General features: G+C 40.6%; 2 protein-coding genes across 5 annotated transcripts in view; both read left to right on the top strand.

Annotated features, from left to right (window-relative positions):
- The window catches only part of nbeal2 (neurobeachin-like 2), a 144,182-nt gene extending 136,821 nt beyond the window's left edge, over positions 1–7,361 (top strand). For all 4 annotated transcript variants that reach the window (XM_034174951.1, XM_034174948.1, XM_034174947.1 and 1 more), the window contains 7 exons: positions 1,773–1,945; positions 2,022–2,116; positions 2,215–2,331; positions 2,488–2,649; positions 2,746–2,894; positions 4,491–4,626; positions 4,766–7,361. In XM_034174951.1, coding sequence (XP_034030842.1) covers positions 1,773–1,945; positions 2,022–2,116; positions 2,215–2,331; positions 2,488–2,649; positions 2,746–2,894; positions 4,491–4,626; positions 4,766–4,873 — 940 coding nt within the window. In that variant the 3' untranslated portion in view covers positions 4,874–7,361. The remainder of the gene's footprint in view (positions 1–1,772; positions 1,946–2,021; positions 2,117–2,214; positions 2,332–2,487; positions 2,650–2,745; positions 2,895–4,490; positions 4,627–4,765) is intronic.
- A 9,350-nt stretch (positions 7,362–16,711) lies between these two features.
- The window catches only part of nradd (neurotrophin receptor associated death domain), a 38,721-nt gene continuing 34,454 nt past the window's right edge, over positions 16,712–20,978 (top strand). The window contains exon 1 of the mRNA XM_034174946.1: positions 16,712–17,070. Within this exon, the coding sequence (XP_034030837.1) occupies positions 17,032–17,070 (39 nt within the window). The 5' untranslated portion in view covers positions 16,712–17,031. The remainder of the gene's footprint in view (positions 17,071–20,978) is intronic.

The following is a 20,978-nucleotide window of genomic DNA, read 5'->3' as shown; positions in this document are numbered from 1 at the left end:
AATATTCAAATAAATGGCACTAACTGTTATGATAATTCAGTGAAAGCCCCTTGTAACATCATGTAATGCAGACACAACGTACCCAAAATCAAAATACCATACACTGGTATTTGCTTTTTGCATGAACTTTCAGAGCAGAAACAGTTGCAGCTAGCTAGATGGGACTTACGTGATGACATAGGAAGTGTAAATGTAATGAAAAAAAAAACGCTTTATCATCTTCTTTGTTACAAAAAATATTTCGGCAAATTTCCCAGCCATGTGAGCATGACTTTTGACTTTTAGAACATAACTCACTCAATGAGTATCACGTTCGACCACTCTTTCTTTCATGACCAAATCTGTATAAAATCCTTTCGGCTGGGTTGTGTGGCGGTATGACCATGTTATTTGAGTTTTAGAACATAACCACTGTGAAACAGTCTAAAAGTAACTATTTACTTCTCTGATTCTCTAGTGTGACATCTGTCAATTTCTCCTTTTATTTCTCTGATTCTCTCGATCATTGTATTTTAGAGGGTACTTGTCAAGGCTTTCTGAGAGCCTAGGATAAAAAGAAGTAAAGCACACTATAAAAAAAGAAAAGCTTCTTATCTGATAAATGTCAGACGGGGCTTTCACCATCATGAATGACTGTCTGCAGAATGTCTGTCTTCCAAACGTTCAGAAATGTCATGACCACAGCACTTCCCTATGCTTCCTCTCTATCTGTTTTTTTTTGTCACTTATATTTTATTAAACTTTGTGATACAGTTATACAAAACAACAGGAACATGTCTGAGTAGCACATTATTTTTATTTATTTTGCTTAAACAATGTCTATTTTTTTTCATTTTTTTGTCCATTTGTGATTCCTGTCGTCTGTCTGTGTGTTAGATTTTCCATTAATATGTCCTCCAGCTATCCATTGATCCTTTAATGGTGCATTCATCTTCCCCCTTTTTTTTTGCTGCTATTGACATTATCTTTACCAAATATTCAGCACATTTATGAAAGGTGCCATCCCAAAAACGACTCAAATAAAGAAGTTCAAAGTTTCCAAAATTTGGCACAGGAAATTATGAATAGTTTTCCAAAATTGGAAGAGTTTGGGATATTTCCAAAAGATATGAGAATGCTCAGCATCCATCATCCCACATTCTCTCCAGCATTTCTGATACAATCAATCAATCAATCAACTTTTTTCTTATATAACGCCAAATCACAACAAACAGTTGCCCCAAGGCGCTCCACCTGTACACCTGTAACTGTTTACTTTTTTAACTTGGGTGTAATAACCATGTCCGAGAACTGGTAGTATGATGAAATTTCCATGCCTAGCCAATCCATATCATCAATTTCTATGTTAAATTCTTATGCTTCCACTTTGATTAAAAATATTAGTGAAACAAGAGCTGTAACAAGTTGCTTTGTACTTTTTTTTTTCACGACCAAAAAGATTTTTTGGGTAGATGTTATTTTTCATTCACAAACCTTCCGTCTTGCAACGGTCAAGTGGAAGCAGAGTATCTGTTGGGATGGTTTTTTTTTTACCTTTGAGGTTTCAAAGTCCCATTCAATTAAGTGAATTAGGTTTAATTTACTTTAAAAGTACAGTGAATACACAGAATAAATCAGGATAAACACCATCTGAATGTGCTTTCACAGAGATTAGAGCTTGTGAATGAAATGTCATGACAGTTTAATGTGATCTATTAAATCTCTGCATAGCTCACCTTCAACACTTGTTTCAAGTTTGCACCACTCCCCCCACCTCTTTTTTTTCTGTACAGAACTCAGCGTGTCTTGAGTGGGCCTTTTTCTCCGGGAATAGAGGTCAGTACTCAGGTGCTGGTCGTGTCCAACGATGGTCGCCTGCTGTTCAGCGGAGGCCACTGGGACTGCAGCCTCCGTGTCACACAGCTGGCCAAGGGCAAGCTGGTGGGCAGGATCTGCCGGCACATTGGTGAGCTTTTATTTTCTTAATTCATAAAAGCAGACAGGAAATGGCTTCTTAATTTTGAAGTATTCCCGTGCCACAGATGTTGTAACTTGCTTGGCTCTGGATCTTTGCGGCATCTACCTCATCTCTGGTTCAAGGGACACTTCCTGCATAGTGTGGCAGGTTCTACAGCAGGTGATTTTCCTCTCGTCACTCGACCTCGCACGGTGGTATATGTGGACATGATAAGACAACATTAAAAGGTCATGATGACTCACCTGTGTGTCCTTTAGGGTGGCTTTTCCAGCGGTCTGTCTCCACGACCAGTGCAAGTTCTCTATGGACACGATCAGGAGGTCACCTGTGTAGCCATCAGCACTGAACTGGACATGGCTGTCTCAGGGTCAAAGGTCAGAGGTGTCACACTGTTTAAACAGAATTTAATGTGTAACGTGGTAGCATATGACAAAGCAAAACGCACATAAAATAATTAAATGAATATCTTCTTTGCATATTAAAGTGATCATTTTCTCATGTATCCTCACTTTTCCTTTGGTGCGTGTCAGGACGGCACTGTAATTGTGCACACCATCCGCCGGGGACAGTTTCTCAGATCGCTGCATTCTCCTGAGGATAGCTGCGTGCCAGCGCAAATCTCTCGGCTCCAGGTGGGCTTGGAAGGCCACATCGTGGTACAGACATCTCTGGAGGAACGTTCTATGCGAAAGGTACATGAACTGGTGCCTGCATGCAGTGCAGCTACAAACACAGGAGCACCTCCACGATCTCATCAGTGCCCGTGTCTGTTTTGTGTGTTCCTGCAGGGCAAGTACTCCCTCCATGTTTACTCTGTAAACGGCTGTCTGCTGTCCTCCGTCACCATAGATGAGCAGGTGACGGCGCTGCACCTGGTGTCTGAATACGTCATCGTGGGCACTTTACAAGGAAACCTTCACATACGAGATCTGTGCAGGTAAAGATACTGTTTGGAGGGACAAACTCAGTGCTGCATTCACATGTTGGTGCTAAACCGATGCTCTGTTTTTAATGACAGAAAATTGCACCGCCACCGACTGTGAGCGCAGCAGTCACACACCGCGATGGCAGTTCCTGTCAAATATTAAAATTTTTCAACTTTTACTGCTTGCCATAGCAACGCAGACACATTGAATGTTGTTTCATCTTTAAGGATGAGAAAAGATGAGCAGCAAGAGATGGAGTGTTTTAATTTGGAGAGTCACCCTGTTGTAGTCAGGGGAACATGAATGAATGATCTTCAGTATCATGATCTTCATGACACTGAATGATCCTATCAGAAATGCGTGCATTGAACTTTGGAGGACCACACATACTTGAAGACGGTGTTTACTTTTTTGTTGTTGTGTTTAACAATATGACTTCTTCATGTCTTCATCATGAAGTCACTGATACTATTCAGTCACAAATATATGAGCTTTTGGTGAAATTTGTAGCCACATTGGTTGCAGGAATATTAAGATGAATGTCTTTTTTTCAGCCTGTGTATGTGGAGAGGAGGGTATTGTAATTGTGTGTGTGAACAAAATAACTACAATAACTGGATGGATTTTCAATAAACTTGGTGGGAATATTACTTCGGTTAGTGATTCCAGATGATTAACTTTTGGAGCAGATTGGTCAAAGGTCTATGTAGGTAAAGGAACTGTTTGGACTTATTATGCTCCAAAAACACATTTACCGTAATACCTCCACTACCAGTGTGGCTAGAGATTTGATCAAAAGTTCACGTTGATCAGAAGAATATTTATCGAGATGTCATGATGATGTCACAGACAAGTCGAGACATAGAATCATATGTATTAAAAATAAAATCTTACCTCGACCCTTGACAAATCTGTTCCAAAATTTCATCATCACGTCTCTCTCTCTCTCTCTTGCTCTCTCTCACACCCAGTCTCAGTACTCTCTCTTTGACCTTTCCCTTCATTTTGCGCATGCACACACATGCACACACACACACACACACACACACATAGAAGTGATTACAATACCCTGCTTGCACAGCCGTGGTAATCAAGCTGTATCGCCACAAACTCTTGACTTTTAAGTTGACTTCCTTTTTTAATATAACACTGTGCAAAATGTTCAGACTGCTGTATCTTACAGTTAAGTAAATTATTGTCCGACCCAACATCAAATGGACTGCATTTATATAGCGCTTTTCCATCTGCATCAGACGCTCAAAGCGCTTTACAATTATGCCTCACATTCACCCCGATGTCAGGGTGCTGCCATACAAGCCACTCACTACACACCGGGAGCAATAGGGGATTAAAGGCCTTGCCCAAGGGCCCTGAGTGATTTTCCAGTCAGGCGGGGATTTGAACCCATGATCTTCTGGACTCAAGCCCAACACCTTAACCACTAGACCATCACCTCCCCTCCCCATCAAAAAATCAACACCTGCTATCTGCCAACAGTAATTCAACCGGTATGACAGTTTACTACCATCAACATGTGAAGGCTGCGTAAAGTTTGTACGAGCTGTTTGAAGCTATAAATGTTTTATTTAACTCTTTTTGTTTAACAGCCTGAACCTTGTGGTGGCGCCCCGGGCCTTAAAGGTTCCTGTGATGTGTATATCTGTTACTAAAGAGGGCAGCCACATCCTAGTGGGCCTCGAGGATGGCAAGCTAATAGTTGTGGGGGCAGGGAAGCCAGAGGAGGTGAGAAACAGGACCTCAAGTGATTGTGAGATAATCCTTTGCTGTGTATTTGTTATTAAAAGTAGTTGTTGATTTTGTCCTGAGATGACTATCTCCATTGATGTTGTCAAATGAGTTGCATTTTGCCTCCTTGTCGCAGGTTCGCACAGGACAATTTGGCACGCGCCTGTGGGGCTCCACTCGCCGCATCTCTCAGGTGTCCTCGGGTGAAACGGAGTACAATCCCACTGACAACGATGGGAAATGAGACGGTCGGCTGTGGGAAAGAATCTGTACGTTGCAGATAAAATGCCCCATGAGGACTACTCGGAAACGCTGATCAATCTGGAAGACCAGCGATACACAGAGCACTTTCTTCTCCTTTTATAAATCAGCATCATTCCAAAGAGTGGCCTTTTTCTCGATGGACCATGAGGTTATGAACTGCTGTTGGACTGTATATATTTGATACTGAGTCATACTTCAGGGACGTGACTCACTCTGACGCATGTACAGCCTCAGAAACAGAGCGCAGCGCTGTGAACTCTCCGCGCTCCGTATTCCGTATGTGTCTGAGGAACAATCTCTTCCCAAAGTCTTTGTTTGGGCACATTTTAAAGTCCTGAAAACTTGAAAAGTGCAGCCAATGTTGCTCGAGTTTTCTGTTTTGCAATACTGGTGAGTACCACAAGAGGGCAGACTATGTGCATTATGCGCGATAAAGCTGCTGTGGCTGTTGCATAGAGCACCATAGAAGAAGAGCTTCTATAGTGCTGTGTGAGCTGTTATGATCTCTGCTGGTAAACAACGGGATTTACTGATCCTAGATTTCTTCTGCATGCTGATAGGCTGCAGGAAATGTTACAAACAAAGTGACGGCTGCTGAAACGGTCAAGTATGTGAAATATGATCACTCTTTTATGGTGTTTTTTTTCTGTGAGTTTGGATGCAATTAAACTCACATGGAGAGCATTACATGGTGGACTAAAAGGCCTTTAACAAATCCAGACTTCTTTCATTCTTGTTCCCACGTTGCTATCTTTGTTTATTTGATCTGAAAGTGCCTTTTTTGTGATTTCCATCTTGAACCGTGTGCAAACACTGAGTTACAAATCTTCCATTTCTTTCTGACGTGGTGAGTTTGATGTTATGTTTTATTTAAGCACACCTCACTGTTTTACTCTGACTCATATTTAGAAGCTGTTACTGGACTCGATCAGCTGTTGGCTGAGTGTGCCTGGTGTGTTTATGAAGGACTAAAAAGATCTGAAGGGGCGATGGCGCTGAAACACATGAGCAGTCTGAGCAAGCAACTGAGGAATTCATGTCTTTCCTGAGGGTTTGACCCAAATGGTCGCTGTGCAGTGTCATGTCAAGAGGGACGACAGAATAATTTGGGTAAATAACATTTTGAGTTGTTTGTGGTATATTCAGGCGGTCTACATTCAGATGTAAGATGGCATAGAGAAATGTTTTGTGACTGTATGAGTGTTTTCGTCCATGAGCCCAAAGCCAATTTTGATTGGTACCATTCAGCATGTCCAAACAGCATACATAATCAGCCTCAGTGTACCATGGCCTACACAAAAATGTATGATTGCTCTTCCAGGATGGTAGCTACCACCGTGTACGAGTCAATGAAGGATTACACAGGGGTCAAAATTTTAAAAATGCTCCAAAGTAAACCACATTATTTGTCTGATGGTAAAGATTCCAAACAGGTATAGTTTGGACTGTCTGTGACTGAAAGTTATGAAGTTACTTAGGTAAAAATAAATTATATTAATTCTAGTTTTTACAGGGATCAAAAGTTAAAGTTGCTCCAATTTGGGTAAAAAGTGATTATTGGTGGAGCCAGCAGAATTAATAAATGAAAAAGTTCTGACTGTGTTGAATGCTTGGTGTCAAAGTACTGGTCAAACAAGGACCAGTGGATTCTGTGACATATATTATTACCCCGTAACGTGATAACTAAGCATAAGAAATGGGGCAAACTATTGCTTTCTAGAACTGTATTAGCAAACCCATTAATTTGCATCACTTTTTACCAAAATTGGGACAAGTTCAGTTTTTGACTCATGAACAAACTAAAACTGTTCTTTGTCACCATTTTTACCCCATGACATTCAGTCATTGATAGTCCAAACTATACCATTTTGAAATCCTTGTGATCAGACAACAATAACTATTCTTTCAATATTATTGAAGCATTTTTGAATTTTGGCTCCTGTGTATTCTTTCACTGACCCCTCTCTGGTCTATAGCTACCAGGCTGGGATGGCTAGCATACATTATGTAGAGACCATGGTACACTGAGGCCGGACTGTAAGTGTTGTTTGAGCACTTTAAGTGGAACGACAACCTGCTTGGCTGATGGACTGTTTGTGCAGACAGCTGGACATGTTCAAGAACCCACTTGGTTACACACTGATATCCTTTTATATGACTTTACACTGTTCAGCTCAACGGAATATGAATGTAATTTAATTACAGTTATGCAGTCATACTCAGATTACAGTGAAATCACTTCAGAGTTGGGTCTTTGCATTCATGTTCCTCTCACAACATGTAAACTGCTGTTCACGCATCTGCTGTTTGTGATATTTGCTGTTCTGTCCTGAATTTAGCTCACAGTAATCCATCAAAAGCCTTAAGTTAAGGTCAACACTGCCTTGACTTTGGATCTAATGACTCTTTATCCACTATTGTCTTGCATTTGTATTGTTCTTCTGAAAATATACTTTTAAAACAAATCAGCCCATCCTGCAGTGTGTTTGTTCCTTGTTACCTGAGCCACAGAGACTCTGGCTCAGGGGCACTATGCACAGTTTCAATCACAGTCAGAGAGGCTGTTAAATCTAATATTGTCAATTGTTTCATTCACTTGTCTCCTTCTTGCATGATCACTTTAGTTTTTAAGACCTGCCTCCTCCAGACAGGCTTACCACAAGGCCTGTATTATCATGTATTCAGAGTCATGCCACTTTTTGCACACCTGATCCCATCAGGTGTTACAAGTTAAGCCAGCTGTCCTGATTAGTACCTGGCTGGCAGACTGCTTAGGAAGACTGGGGACTTTAAGTGTCTTTCTTCATGTAGAACTAGAATTGCATCAGAAAGGTCATCCAATGTAAAACTTGTGCCGAACCCTCAACTGGATCTCTACCGTATGGGTCACTATCTCTGCTCCTGGAGGTCATCTGCCCTGCTTTTTTTCATATCCACCTACAGTAATTATACTTCATTGTTCAAGTCTGGTGTTTCCCAGATAATAATCAACAGTGAGTGGAGCATAAGAACTGTGGAAAAAGACACCACATACTTGTTTGTATTCCTTATTGGTTTGTGTAAATGATGCAAAGACATACTGTTGCCGAAATGTTCAGAACTCCATCCACTGACTGGAAAATTGGTGATTTAGTTGTTATACTAAAGGGGACCCATACTTATGTTACACATTAGTTTGGCTTTGATATTTTTTTATTTATGTCATGTTGTAGAGATTTGGTTTCAGCAGGGTGACCAGACATCCCTGGACATGTCTTGTTTTTCACGTCCTGTCCTGGCCACCCTGTTTTTTGTTGTTTTTTTTTTGAAAGTCATCAAAATGTCCTGGTTTTCATTGTTTTTCATCTTTTCGAATCTTTGAGTAAACTTCAACTATTATTTGAGTATGTCACTGCCGGGCCGAGTGTCCTGGTTTTTGGTGATCAAAATATGGTCACCCTAGTTTCAGTAAGGAGGTAATTTAAATATAGAAAAAGCTGAATTATTTTAAATATCATGAAGAAATTAAAATACATAAAAACCAAACAGTATGTGGACTTTCTAAACTGACTATTTCAATAATGTCTCTCGCTGATATTCGTACTTTAGCCAAGCAACCCTTTCAAGGGCCGATTAAACATGACTGCTGGAACTTGGCAGTTCCAGTGTGCGCTGTCTGGACTTAATCATAAAACTGCTCAATTTGAATTGTGATAATGTATCTGCACTCCATCAAAACATTAGTGCTCTAAAGGGGAACGCCTGAAACTTCCCTAATGTGGTTAATCGTTGTCACTGCAGTCTTTAATGGGAACCGTATCCCATATCCTGAGGATGACTGAAAGAACAAAATTGAGCTCTGATTCCTCTGTGAACCACAGCAGGAAGGAAGCCGATACGCTTCCAGAATGGAGCTCCAGCTCCTCAACTGTAATCCCGGGTTTGCATGCATCTGTGAGGTTAACTCTATCGGAGGTCAGAAGGTCACAGCGAGCAGCGGCGCGATTATTTGAAGAGGAGACTTTGATCTCCCGGTGGGCTGAACATCCTGCCAGTCTCGCCATAAACACCTCCGGGGGCTACAATTCAGTGATGGGGGGGGGGCTAGTCAAATAGAAGGCAGAGAACAGGAGTAAAGAGGGACAGTCACTCTGATGTGCTCCTGCTGACAATGGCGGGAGGGCTCGACACCTTGCTCTCGATTATTGCCGTTATCTCCTCCTGACCTCTGCAGGCCTGAGGGCAGGGTGGCTGTCTCGCTAATCTGATGTTCAAGTTGTTCCTGCCAAGAACCTCAAACCTGAACCTCAGCAATTTCCCGCAGGGCTGTTTGTGCTTCGCCTGAAGATAAAACATCGTTTCTAAAAGAAGAGCTGCTTAATAGTGTCGTCGCCTGTGCGTGACCGCTTCTGCTTTTTTATGAGCTCTAAAGGATCATCATCAAAATGATCTTCCTTCTCCTTCTGTGAAGGAGAAGGAACAAGTCATTCCAAATCAAATGGAGCTTGAATTTTATCAGAGCCAGAAGATTCTTTGTGTCTGCTGTCGTTCCTCGGTGGGCTTTGAAGTGCGAGCGGCATTGTGTCTGAGCTCCTTCCATTTGGTTTGAAGTGTGCCCCCCACCACCACCACCCGCCCGCCTGCCATGCATTCTGCAGAATTTACAAGGTGTGGGATTTACCCTCCGTTGGGTTTCTTTTGAGTTGTTAAGTTCAAACGTGCTGTGAGGCTGATCTAGTTTGATTCACACGCTGTCTTTTCTTTCTTTCTGATAACAGCTGATTATCTACGTGCCGTCCAGCGAGGCTGTGAAATGTTCTCCATCCTCCACCCGGCATGATTATATTTTATACCCAATAACTTCTGAGAATGTGCAGACTGAAAATTTTAACACCACATAACTTTTTTTTTAATGAGAAGCTTAAATAATGGACAGGTTGTGGTTATCTTCAGCAAATGTAAACGTGTACCCAGTTTAAAAGTTAACCGCCAACATTTCTTCTGTGCACACAGTGTGTTTCTCTTGACTTTTTGTTAGAGAAGCTTTTATTGTGACAAGTCCAAGACGCACATGTGCAATAATCATGTTGTTTAATCAGCGTCTTGTCACACCGGGCAGGTTTGCAAAGGTGACATACTCACATGGATTTCAACAAATTTGTCAACAAAATTCAAAATAAGTCCTCTATGGGCATAGACAAAAATCTTTTACTTCAATGCATGTAAAATAGGAATGAAAAACGTCCATCTGATTGTTGAGTGCAAATATAACACCAGCTTTAAGCACCAACACAAATCAATGCTAGGACGGGCCTGTTGTTAGCTTTATGAACAGCAGTGGTTTTTGTTTTTGTTTTTTGTTTTGCTTTTTTTTTTTTTTTTTTTTTTACATCTGTCTGTTTTTGTTGAAAATGTAAAAGTTTGTGGATTATTTTGTTTACGTCTTTGAGGACTTTGTGGTTTTGAAAAGAAATATCTTGTGGAAACCTGTTTTGTTTTCATTGGTTCACCTGTTCTGTTCAGCATATGGCAGTTTTAATTCACAATCCTCTGAGCGCAGGTAACAGGTGTGGGACTACGTTTACATGCAGCCAGTAACCTTTTCATAACCCTTTCATAACCTGGTTGCGCACGGCCATGTAAACACCCGCAAAAACCCGAATACGTTCATATTCCGGTTTTTAAAAACTCGAATATGACCCCTGGGTTACTCCTTTTCTAACCCGAATATCAGGTCATATAAACGCGCATTGGAATATCCCCATAGAAAGGAACATTATTTTGTGTTCTGCGCATGTCCTCTCCACAAGGAATCTTGGTCTTGAGTACAGCAACTACTTTTATGCAGCGGCCGCAACCCACCGGACACCACAGAAGCAGAAGTAAACAAGCATGGGGAAATCCAGACAGCACTACACTTTTGGAGCGAGGAGGAAACGAGTACTTCATTAGTATCATGAAAGACATGAATATAATGTCTTTTATTGACGGTAGAAAGTACCGAGATAGCGACATTTACAAGAAGGTGGCCGAAAAGTTACGCGAAGCACGATTTGCATGAACGCCAGACCAAATCAAACACCGGTGGAAGACGTGCGTCACTGTTTAGATGAGGATATTCCAAATGATACCAATGACCATGTATACAGGAGTAACTGTCTGCTTAAGCATGTAAATGAGTTCTTCCTAATGATTCAGAAACCAGAATATTGACCTTATCCCGAATATTAACGGCATGTAAACTTAGCCAGTGTAAGTGTCCTGGCCTCCAAAACCCGATGTAAGCAGAAAATCTGAATTGGACTACATTTTTGGTTATTTGCTTAAAACTTTCTTCTCTTTGTGGCTGCTCCCATTAGCAGTTGCCACAGCAGATCAATCGTTTCCATCTCACCCTGTCCTCTGTATCTTCCTCTGTCACACCAACCACCTGCATGTCCTCCCTCAGCACATCCGTAAACCTCCTCTTTGGCCTCCTCCTTCTTCTACCTGGTGGCTCCATTCTCTGCATCCTACTCCCTATATGCCCTGGTTGTACCTCTGCACATGTCCAAAAGCTAACAAGAGAACTCGGCCCGCGGTAGGGTTAGGGTTAGCACCAGGCCCAGTTCACTCCTGGGCCAAGTTCTCATGTATCCGTTCAAACCATCTCAGTCTCACCTCATTAACTTTGTCTATTAACCATCCTACCTGTGCTCATGTTCATTCTTAATCCTGTCTATCCTTGTCACTCCCAAAGTAAATTGTAGCATCTTCAGCTTTGCCACCTGCTTAGATTTTTGTTGTTAAAATTTTTTAGCATCACCACCTCTAAGCTGTACAACATGCCTGGCCTCACTACAGCCTTGTAAACTTTACCTTTCATTCTTGCAGATAACCTTCTTTCACAAATGACTCCTGCCACCTTTCTCCACCCACTTCACTCTGCCTGCACGCTCTTCTTCACCTCTACCACACACTCCATTACTGTGGATAGTTGACCCCAAGTATTTAAACCCCTCTACCTTCACCATATCAACTCTTCTCACCAACCTCACTATTTCCCCAGGTTCCCTCTCAATCACACACATCTACTCCGTCTTGTTCCTTCTGACTTTCATTCTCTGCTCTAGAGTGTGTCTCTACCTCTCCAGGCTCATCTCAACCTCCTCTCCACTTTCACAACAGATCACAATGTCATCTACAAACTTCATAGTCCATAGAGACTCTTGTCTGATCTCATCTATCAACCATTGCTGACAAGAAAGGGCACACTGTCACTGTATATATCCTGCACCACCAATACATACTCTTCTGCCACTTCAGACTTACTCATACAATACCACAACTCTTGGCACCCTGTCATAAGCTTTCTCTAAATCCACAAACACATAATACAACTTCTTGTGGCCTTCGCTGTACTTCTTATTCAGTACTCTCAGTGCAAACATTGAATCTGTGGTGCTCTTTCTTGGCATAAAACCATATTGCTGCTCGCATAATTGTTTTTATCTTCTTAAGCCCTAGGGCCTGTTTCACCAAAAATCACATACCCAAACATTATGATTTATTTCTCAGCTTGTACAAGGTCAAAAATGCAAAACTTTGGATCAGCTAAAAGACAGGTCCTAGGGGATGTTGTGAATGCAAAAATTGAAAGTAAATAATACTTGGTATGAGTAAATGAGGGGGATTTTTTTTTTCCCAAAAAATGAATTCCGATTTATGTCTTTATTTGCTTGGCGTTTCAGCTGTGGTTAGTTGATATGTGATTGAAGTGGACACTTTTGTAGAGGACACTTCGCTTGACATTTTGATGTATATATAATAAGTGTATGTTGGTGTCAGCATTGGTTAGTTATGAATGTTCAAATGTTCCAAAACGGTACAAGTCCCCAAATTTGGGGACTCTCGGGTTACAGCTTGCATAAAACATAAATTTTCTTTCCTTGATGGTTGAACTGCACAAAAGGGTGGATTCAGGAAAAATACTGGAAAAATAAACAAATGCCCTTTCACATGTAATTCCAGAAGTACAGGGAGAATGGGGTACAGGTGGGCTTGATAGGCAAGGACACGAACCTCTTGCCAAAAAGTACTTTAATACCTCGCTGACAAAAAAAAAAAAAAAAAAAAAAAATCAATAAATTATATTAAGTTTTATTTAAACCTGGTGAAAATATTGGTAAGACCTTTTCACCACTTTTAAATAAAATTAATTATAGTATCTGATTCTTTTTGGAATACATACTTATTAGGTTTTTGGGTGCATCTGAATCGGTTTGAAAAAAGAACATTTAAAAAAAAAAGCTGACATGAGAATGAGTGTTTTAACAATGAGCTGATTTTCATTGATGAAAAGATTTGCTTGTTTTTTTTCCCCCTTATTCAGATCTGGGGGGGTGGCATCAGTGGTGGCCACCAGAGCTAGGCCTGGGAAATTAAAGAAACTGACCAGCTAATTTCAAGCTGTATATAACTTCAACAACACCTACTCTTCATTTCCATCATGTGTGTGAAGATAACCATTGGCGGCAGAAGCAAATTCAACCTGTGGGTGGGGGAGATGGAAAAACTGGTCTCTTGTACTGTTATAGTGGCACAAAAGTGTAACATCAGAAATGTTTTCTTTCTGTTAAATGAAGCATTTTGTTTTTTACTTTACATATTTAGTTAGCAATTTTGAAATATTGACAGTATTAACTCAGTCAGCATTTACTTATCACTCATTATTTGCAACAGGAAGGATACAAACTCAGATTAATTTTATTTTTTATTTCAATCAATCAAGTTTTATTTCTATAGCACTTTACAACAGTTTTCACTGAACCAAAGTGCTTTCCAATAGCACCAGCTAGAGATAAAATAAAAAGAACAGTACGAAAAACACAATAAAACACAACAAGAGCATCCAAAAATAGAATAAAAATAGACAAAAAAGTGTCAAAGCAATTATGTGCAAAAAGCTGCCCTGAACAAGTATGTTTTTAACTTAGCTTTAAACAGAGGCAAGCTATTAATGGACCTCAGTTCAGGAGGTAATGCATTCCACAACTTTGGACCTGCTACTGCAAAAGAACGGTCACCCCATTGTTTGTACCTGGACCTGGGAACCTCCAGAAAGTTTTGGTCAGCAGACTGAAGTGCTCTGACAGGGTTGTGTGTTTTTAACAGGTCACATAAATAAGAAGGTGCAATGCCATTTACAGCTTTAAAAACAAACATTAACAGTTTAAAATCAACTCTAAAACGGACTGGAAGCCAGTGCAGGGAGTAAAGTACAGGAGTGATGTAGCTGTGCTTCCTGGTGTTGGTCAACAGGCGAGCAGCAGCATTCTGGACCAGTTGGAGTCGGTTTAGAGAGCCTTGAGTGATACCAACATAAAGTGCATTGTAATAGTCAATAGTCATGTGTCCTTTGTATAATATTAAAATTAATACTATTGCATCAATTCTAATTTAATTGATGTATGCATCAGTGTTAATGTGTTTGCGTGTCTGCAGACAGGTTTATGGGATATGGTTGTGGGTTGATCAGATGCATCAGAGTTAACCAACATCTATTCACTTTCATCATGAAATGCTGTTATAATTTGGTGAGTTACAAGATGTCATTTATTGGTTTTGAGTTATAATGTCAACAAACTGCAAGAGGTAAGGTCATCTATATCTACTTCTTCATCCACTCACTATAATTTACAGAGTGCATGCCCAGAAAAAAATGGTGTAGAGCTTTATTTATTTGAAGATATGCACGCTGAGCATCGTGTGTGTGTGTGTGTGTGTGTGTGTGCGCGCATGTGCATGCATGCCAAGGCGCTATCATTTCTCAAAACGATACACAATACGATTTGTATCATTTGATGTTTGATACTCTACATATCATAATACAGTGGTCCCTCGTTTATCGCGGGAGTTGCGTTCTAAAAATAGCCCGCAATAGGCGAAATCCGCGAAGTAGTCAACGTTATTTTTTACAATTATTATAGATGTTTTAAGCCTGTAAAACCCCTCACTACACACTTTATACACTTTTCTCAAACAGGCATTAACATTTTCTCACTTTTCTCTCGTGTAAACACTCTCAAAGTTCAAACCTTAGTAGAAAAATAAGAATCAGTTTTCAGGCCCAAACATTTGAGAAATAAAAATAGAACGTTTTCCTATAAATAATTATGATGGCTTTTAGAACTAACAAATTTAATTTTAACAATCAACCTATGAGGTTGGACACATAAGAAATTATTAATAGTGACTGACCAGTGTTTCACAGTTCCTCTGATCGTGCCTCTTCGTCCTGGCGCCGCTCCACTGTAGCATCTTTTTACACTGAGTGACACCTCGGTGCAGGTGTCTTTTTCCGAGTGAAGAACACAGTTATGAGTAGTTGTTGGCGCTCTTTTTTCTTCTGGGCGAGAAGATTGTTATAAACAGACACGCAGAACACAATGCGCGTGTTCTGCCTTCGCGGTGCCGCAACCGGCCTGCTTGATGAGGATGCAGAACACTATGCGCTTTAAAAAAAAAAAAAAAAGCATGCAAAACTGGACTAAAAAAATCCACGAAACTGCGAGGCCGCAAAAGGTGAACTGCGTTATAGCGAGGGACCACTGTACATTTATGTGCTCAATACTGCTTATACAATTTTTATTTAAATGCATGCAATCAATTGTACGAGACCTCGTAGTGTGTGGTGTTAGTATGTAACCCAGCTTTTTAATACTTTCGTCATACTACTTAATGTGTGTTGTATTAGTATTTTCTTTTGCACATTTTCATCTTTTCTTTGCCTGTACCCTATCCCAAATTGACATCACAGCCTACATGTTTGTTTGATGAGATTACCAATCCCAAGACCCTTAATCACTTTCTTATGTATGGCTTCCTTAACACCAACTGACCTGATTTTGAAGCTAGAACCCCAAACAGACCAGTTATGTCCAAATTTAGAGATTGCTTAAAAAAAAAAAAAAAAAAAACTTGCTTCACATTTCACTTTAGTTATGCAGAAAAGTTAAATTAAGTAAACATTTTTATATGGCTCATCAATCCCACTTAGTGCCGAAGTGTAGTAAATTGTAGGCAATACTGATTCAAAATATTAGTTGTTAAATTGTTATTATTTTGTAGTAGTATTATATGTAAAAAATGTTTTCAAAAGTGGCCCACTATTCTAAGGGTATTGGGTGGGGTGGGGGTGGGGAGCTGTGTTCAGTCCCGTCCCGTCTACTTTTCCTCTGGATGAGCCCCTGCCCTGCACAGTGAACAGGAAAAACAGAGAACCCATGTATTTATGAGGAAAGCACTATCTGATTGACGAGTAAGAAGGTTTTATCTGTGCTTTCATCTCATGCCATCCTCTGAAAGATACTGTGTATTTTGAGTAGAAAAAAGTGCAAAGTGTTATTTATTTATTTTTACTCACTGCCAATGTGCTGCTGTTCTGTTTTTCGCTGCTGTTCTGTTTCGTGCCAATACACCCAGAGGACGAAAAGCAAAGCGTAAATATACGAGTATTTCTAAAACTCATTGCGGGTGGGCTGCTGTTGTTGGTTGCGTTGCTGTCACGCTGAGAGACAATTAGATGATGTAAGCTGTCTGAATGTGCAAGGAACTGCTATACAAAACAGTGGACGCTACATCCAGCATCTACAAAACATGGGACGGAACGTCTTATACCGGTGCATCAATAATACCGTGACAAGGTGTAGACCCTAGTATGTGCATATGACATCTTGGTGGTCATCAGACTTTACTGCCCCATCTAGAAAAATAGTGGAGCCGCCCCTGTTCCGTCGGATGCAGCCAATCAGAGCGCTGCTTTGAAAGTTGAGGAGGTGGGAGGAGAAACGGAGCCGAGCTAAGTTTTCATCCTGCATCATCACTTTTAAAGCTGCTGCAGGGAGCAGTCAGCTCAGGCATCCTGCGAGCCGAAACACAAGAAACTTTGTCTTCGAATACTTTTAAAAGAAGCTCTCGCGCGGACTGTACGCTTCACGAAACCTGTTTCACTCGAGCTCCGAGCAGAACAGTCTACGATTATGTCACGTTGGTGCTTCGAGTGTCACGTTTAGACTGAAGTGATTTTTGGAGAGCTGGAGCTTTTCCGTAAGTTGGGGAGGGGGAAAAAATAAAAAGTTTTCTGAACTAGTCTTTCAAGACCAGGAAGATTTGTGAGACATGAACCCGTTTGCCATCTGTGCGCTTCTGCTGCTAAAAGTGAGTATGAACCGCAAACGTCATGAGACTGTTATTACTAAATCAGAATATGAATTTATCGTTTTGCTCTATTAGTCTAAAAACTTTTGCGCCATTCAAAAGTTGTCAAAGCTTGACAGGAGAGAGACAGAATAAATCTTGAGTTTGTTTTAAATTGCCTAACATTACAAGTAAACGTGATTGTTTTGTTTTTGGCGTCCACTAGTGGGCGGATTTTAGAACTGTCCGTCCGGAGCCTAAATTTCATTTATATTTGCTTTGATGTTGAACCCCTCTGGAACCCGTCATATCCACTTTGGGTAGATTGTTTTGTCGCCAACTTTAATAACATAAAACTGAAAATTTTCTGCTTTTTATCCAACATCTTAACCACTGGACAGACTTTTTTTATTATCCCTGCAGTGATGGAAATGACAGTAAACCTTAAGAAAGCAGGTGTTCTGTGTAGTATGTGAACTGGGATAAACTGGGATTTTCTGTGCTTTTGGTGTCAACTGTCTAGAAATTTTGTTTTTATCTTAAATGGTTTGGGATTAGGGTGAGGGTTATCCTTTTGTGAAATGCATTAAAAGTATGGAACTTTGAGTAGTACTTTTGCTTCAGGCTGTGTACACTTCTGGGTGTCTTGCGCAGAAGCAGAAGAATTTTTGTTTTGATCCGTAGACGATTTTGGAATGATCCTTATTCACATACTATGTAAAACACCTACACTGTGAGTTTATGACTGTAAATCATATCTCAATTGAAATTTTTGACATGGACATCCATGTGTTCACCTACTTCTCAGTTCTGTATAAATCAAGGGTTCAAGGTCATGGACTTGATTCACTTTCCGTTTTCTCTCGCTTTATCACTGTAGAACTAAAGACTTCGCACAAAATTAAAAATATTGAATAAATCACTTGAAATACTCACCAGTTAACTTGAGGATATACCTGTTCCGTGTACGGAACATCATTCTTGAGCTTTTGTTTTGCATTAATAATGTTTAGGTTTGTTTTAAACAAGGCCGACACTATTTTCACGGCGGCCGTGTCCATAACTCTCATTTCACTATTCGCACGGCAAGACTGGTGGGAAAACTTGGAACTACTTGTATAAACAAACATACTGCATTCAAGATGTCATAACTCCTTTAATATTTGTCCGATTTTGATGATTTTTTTTTAAGCTAATCAATCAATCAATTTTATTTATATAGCGCCAAATCACAACAAACAGTTGCCCCAAGGTGCTTTATACTGTAAGGCAAGGCCATACAATAATTACGTAAAAACCCCAATGGTCAAAACGACCCCCTGTGAGCAAGCACTTGGCGACAGTGGGAAGGAAAAACTCCCTTTTAACAGGAAGAAACCTCCAGCAGAACCAGGCTCAGGGAGGGGCAGTCTTCTGCTGGGACTGGTTGGGGCTGAGGGAGAGAACCAGGAAAAAGACATGCTGTGGAGGGGAGCAGAGATCAATCACTAATGATTAAATGCAGAGTTGTGCATACAGAGCAAAAAGAGAAAGAAACACTCAGTGCATCATGGGAACCCCCCAGCAGTCTAAGTCTATAGCAGCATAACTAAGGGATGGTTCAGGGTCACCTGATCCAGCCCTAACTACAAGCTTTAGCAATAAGGAAAGTTTTAAGCCTAATCTTAAAATGATGATGATGTCTTTTGTACAGTACACTAATCAGTTTCATCATACATAGGACAAAAAGAGCGTGGCGCAGCATCAAAGCGAAAATGTTTCACACTTCTTGCCGGGTGAATAGTGAAATGAGAGTTATTCACACGGCCCCCGAAAAATGGCACGAATTTTCTGTGTCAGCACCTTCATAGTTCCCAACTTCGGCACCAGGGTCTTGCCGGGCGAGTAGTGGAATGAGAGTTAGGGACACGGCCGCCGTGCGAATAGCCAGTTCCTTTAAACAAATTCATAGTTAATGTTGCAGACGTCATGTTTTTGGATTGTGACATACTGCAGGTTTTCCGGTTTCACTGTTCGTTTTTATTTTGGGCAGCATGGTGGCTCAGCGGTTATCACTGTTGCCTCATAGTGAGAACGTCATGGGGTCGATTCCCATCTGTGGCCTTTCTGTGTGGAGTTTGCGTGGGTTCTCTCCGGGTGCTCCGGCTTTCTCCCACATCTAAAAGACATGTTGGTTAGGTGGATTGGAAACTTTAAATTGTCTGTAGGTGTGCCTGCGGGTGTGAATGTGTTTGCTTGTCAATATGTGACCCTGCGACAGACTGACGTCCTGTCCAGGGTGTACCCCACCTCATGCCCCATGATTGCTGGTATAGGCTCCAGCCCCCCTCATGATCCTTACTTGGAGTAAGCGGGTATAGAAAATGGATGGATTTATTTTATTTTTTGCACCCCTAGTGTGGATTTAGTGCCCCCTGCTGGTTGTGTGAAGGTGCTGACACGTCCTTAGTGTCTGAGACAGTCTGCAGTGGGGGATGTGAATCAGATGTGATTCATCTGGTTTGAAATTATCTTTTAGTGACACGCATCCCCTCTGGACACGCGATCCAAACATCTTAAAAACATTTGGAGCCTGTTTAAGAAATCCTCCAGCGAAAATGTTTTCATACTCATGTTTCCATACTCACAAATTAGTCAAAGAAGATCAGACACGTCGATTTAGTCATTAGAAAATGGTATGTATATGTGAATGTTGTATTTGATATTGTTTAAGTGTGAAGCGTTGCAGGCAATCTGACCCTCGTCTGCCTCCCAAAGCTCATGAGGCCAGTGGTCCTGTCTGAACACGCTCATCACAGACAAAACGCAAGTCTGTTGGATCAAAGAATAAAAGCCCTCGTATCTCTTCACTATTAAACAGTATGAGTATAATATCAGCATGCGACATTTCCTTTTTTTTTTTATCTTTCTCTGTATCTTGGCTTTAACTCCTCCTTGACGTTGGTGTTCCTGCTCACAGTTTCCTGCTGTTAACTCTTAACTGTACTTGCTGCCACATTCATGGCTTCAGGTGATTTCTGGTGAGAATGTGGCCATGATTTCAATGTTGCTGGGGTCTGGATATCCGGCGCAAAGCAATTATCATTGTTTTCTCCATGTGTGTGTGGGGGTGTGGATGGGTGGGTGGCGGGGTTTCGTTTACTTTCCTAACACAGACATTTTTATTTTCCATTTGCTTGTTAAGCAGATTTCTTTGGCTGGCAGATTTCATGATTAATTTGAAATTTTAGTCATTTTTACCTGGGACTGAAACAGTTAATGAATTATAGTCGACCACCAGACATACAATTAATAAGCATTTCTATTCATCAATAAATATTTATTGTAATTTAGAAGGGGGTGAGGGGTTGGGGGGGGGGAGTCACATCTCATTGCAGCATCTTAAATATGACAGTTTGCTCATTTTCTGTCTCATGAGATGAACCTTTTTTTTTTTTAAAGTGTTCCACATCAAGCACAATGCTGCTGTCATGATAAATGTTTTGAAACTGATTTAAAGTTGAATTAATCTGAATGTTCTCTAACTTTAAAATGGGTCAACAGTGTTTTAAACTGTCTGACATTTGAAATATGCTTTAAGCATGATTAAAAGTCGATTTTACAAGTTTTTGCTAACTTACTGTAAAATGTTTTAAAGTGTTTTTAATCTGGATGACTTAGAGATAATCTGGTTTCAAAGTAATCTACAGTGAGGACAGCACAGTCTTCAAACTGCTGTGATTTATACTTCGTTTTTCCAGCCGTTGAATTTCCCACTAATTTAAATTACTCTAAAGTAAAATTCCTTAAACTGTCTTTCCTCATGAAGCTGTGCTACTGCACTAAGACTGGTTTTATTTACTTCTAAACTATGTTAAAGTAGTTTGAAAGTAGCTACTTTAAAACTGGTGTGAAATGTGTGAAACTGGATTTTTCTGGGGACCTGAAAA

The sequence above is a fragment of the Thalassophryne amazonica genome, chromosome 7 (genome assembly GCF_902500255.1).
Source record: "Thalassophryne amazonica chromosome 7, fThaAma1.1, whole genome shotgun sequence".
NCBI classification, from domain to species: Eukaryota; Metazoa; Chordata; class Actinopteri; order Batrachoidiformes; family Batrachoididae; genus Thalassophryne; species Thalassophryne amazonica.
The sequence above is the reverse complement of the archived record's forward strand: the minus strand, read 5'-3'. Positions and strand labels throughout refer to the sequence as shown.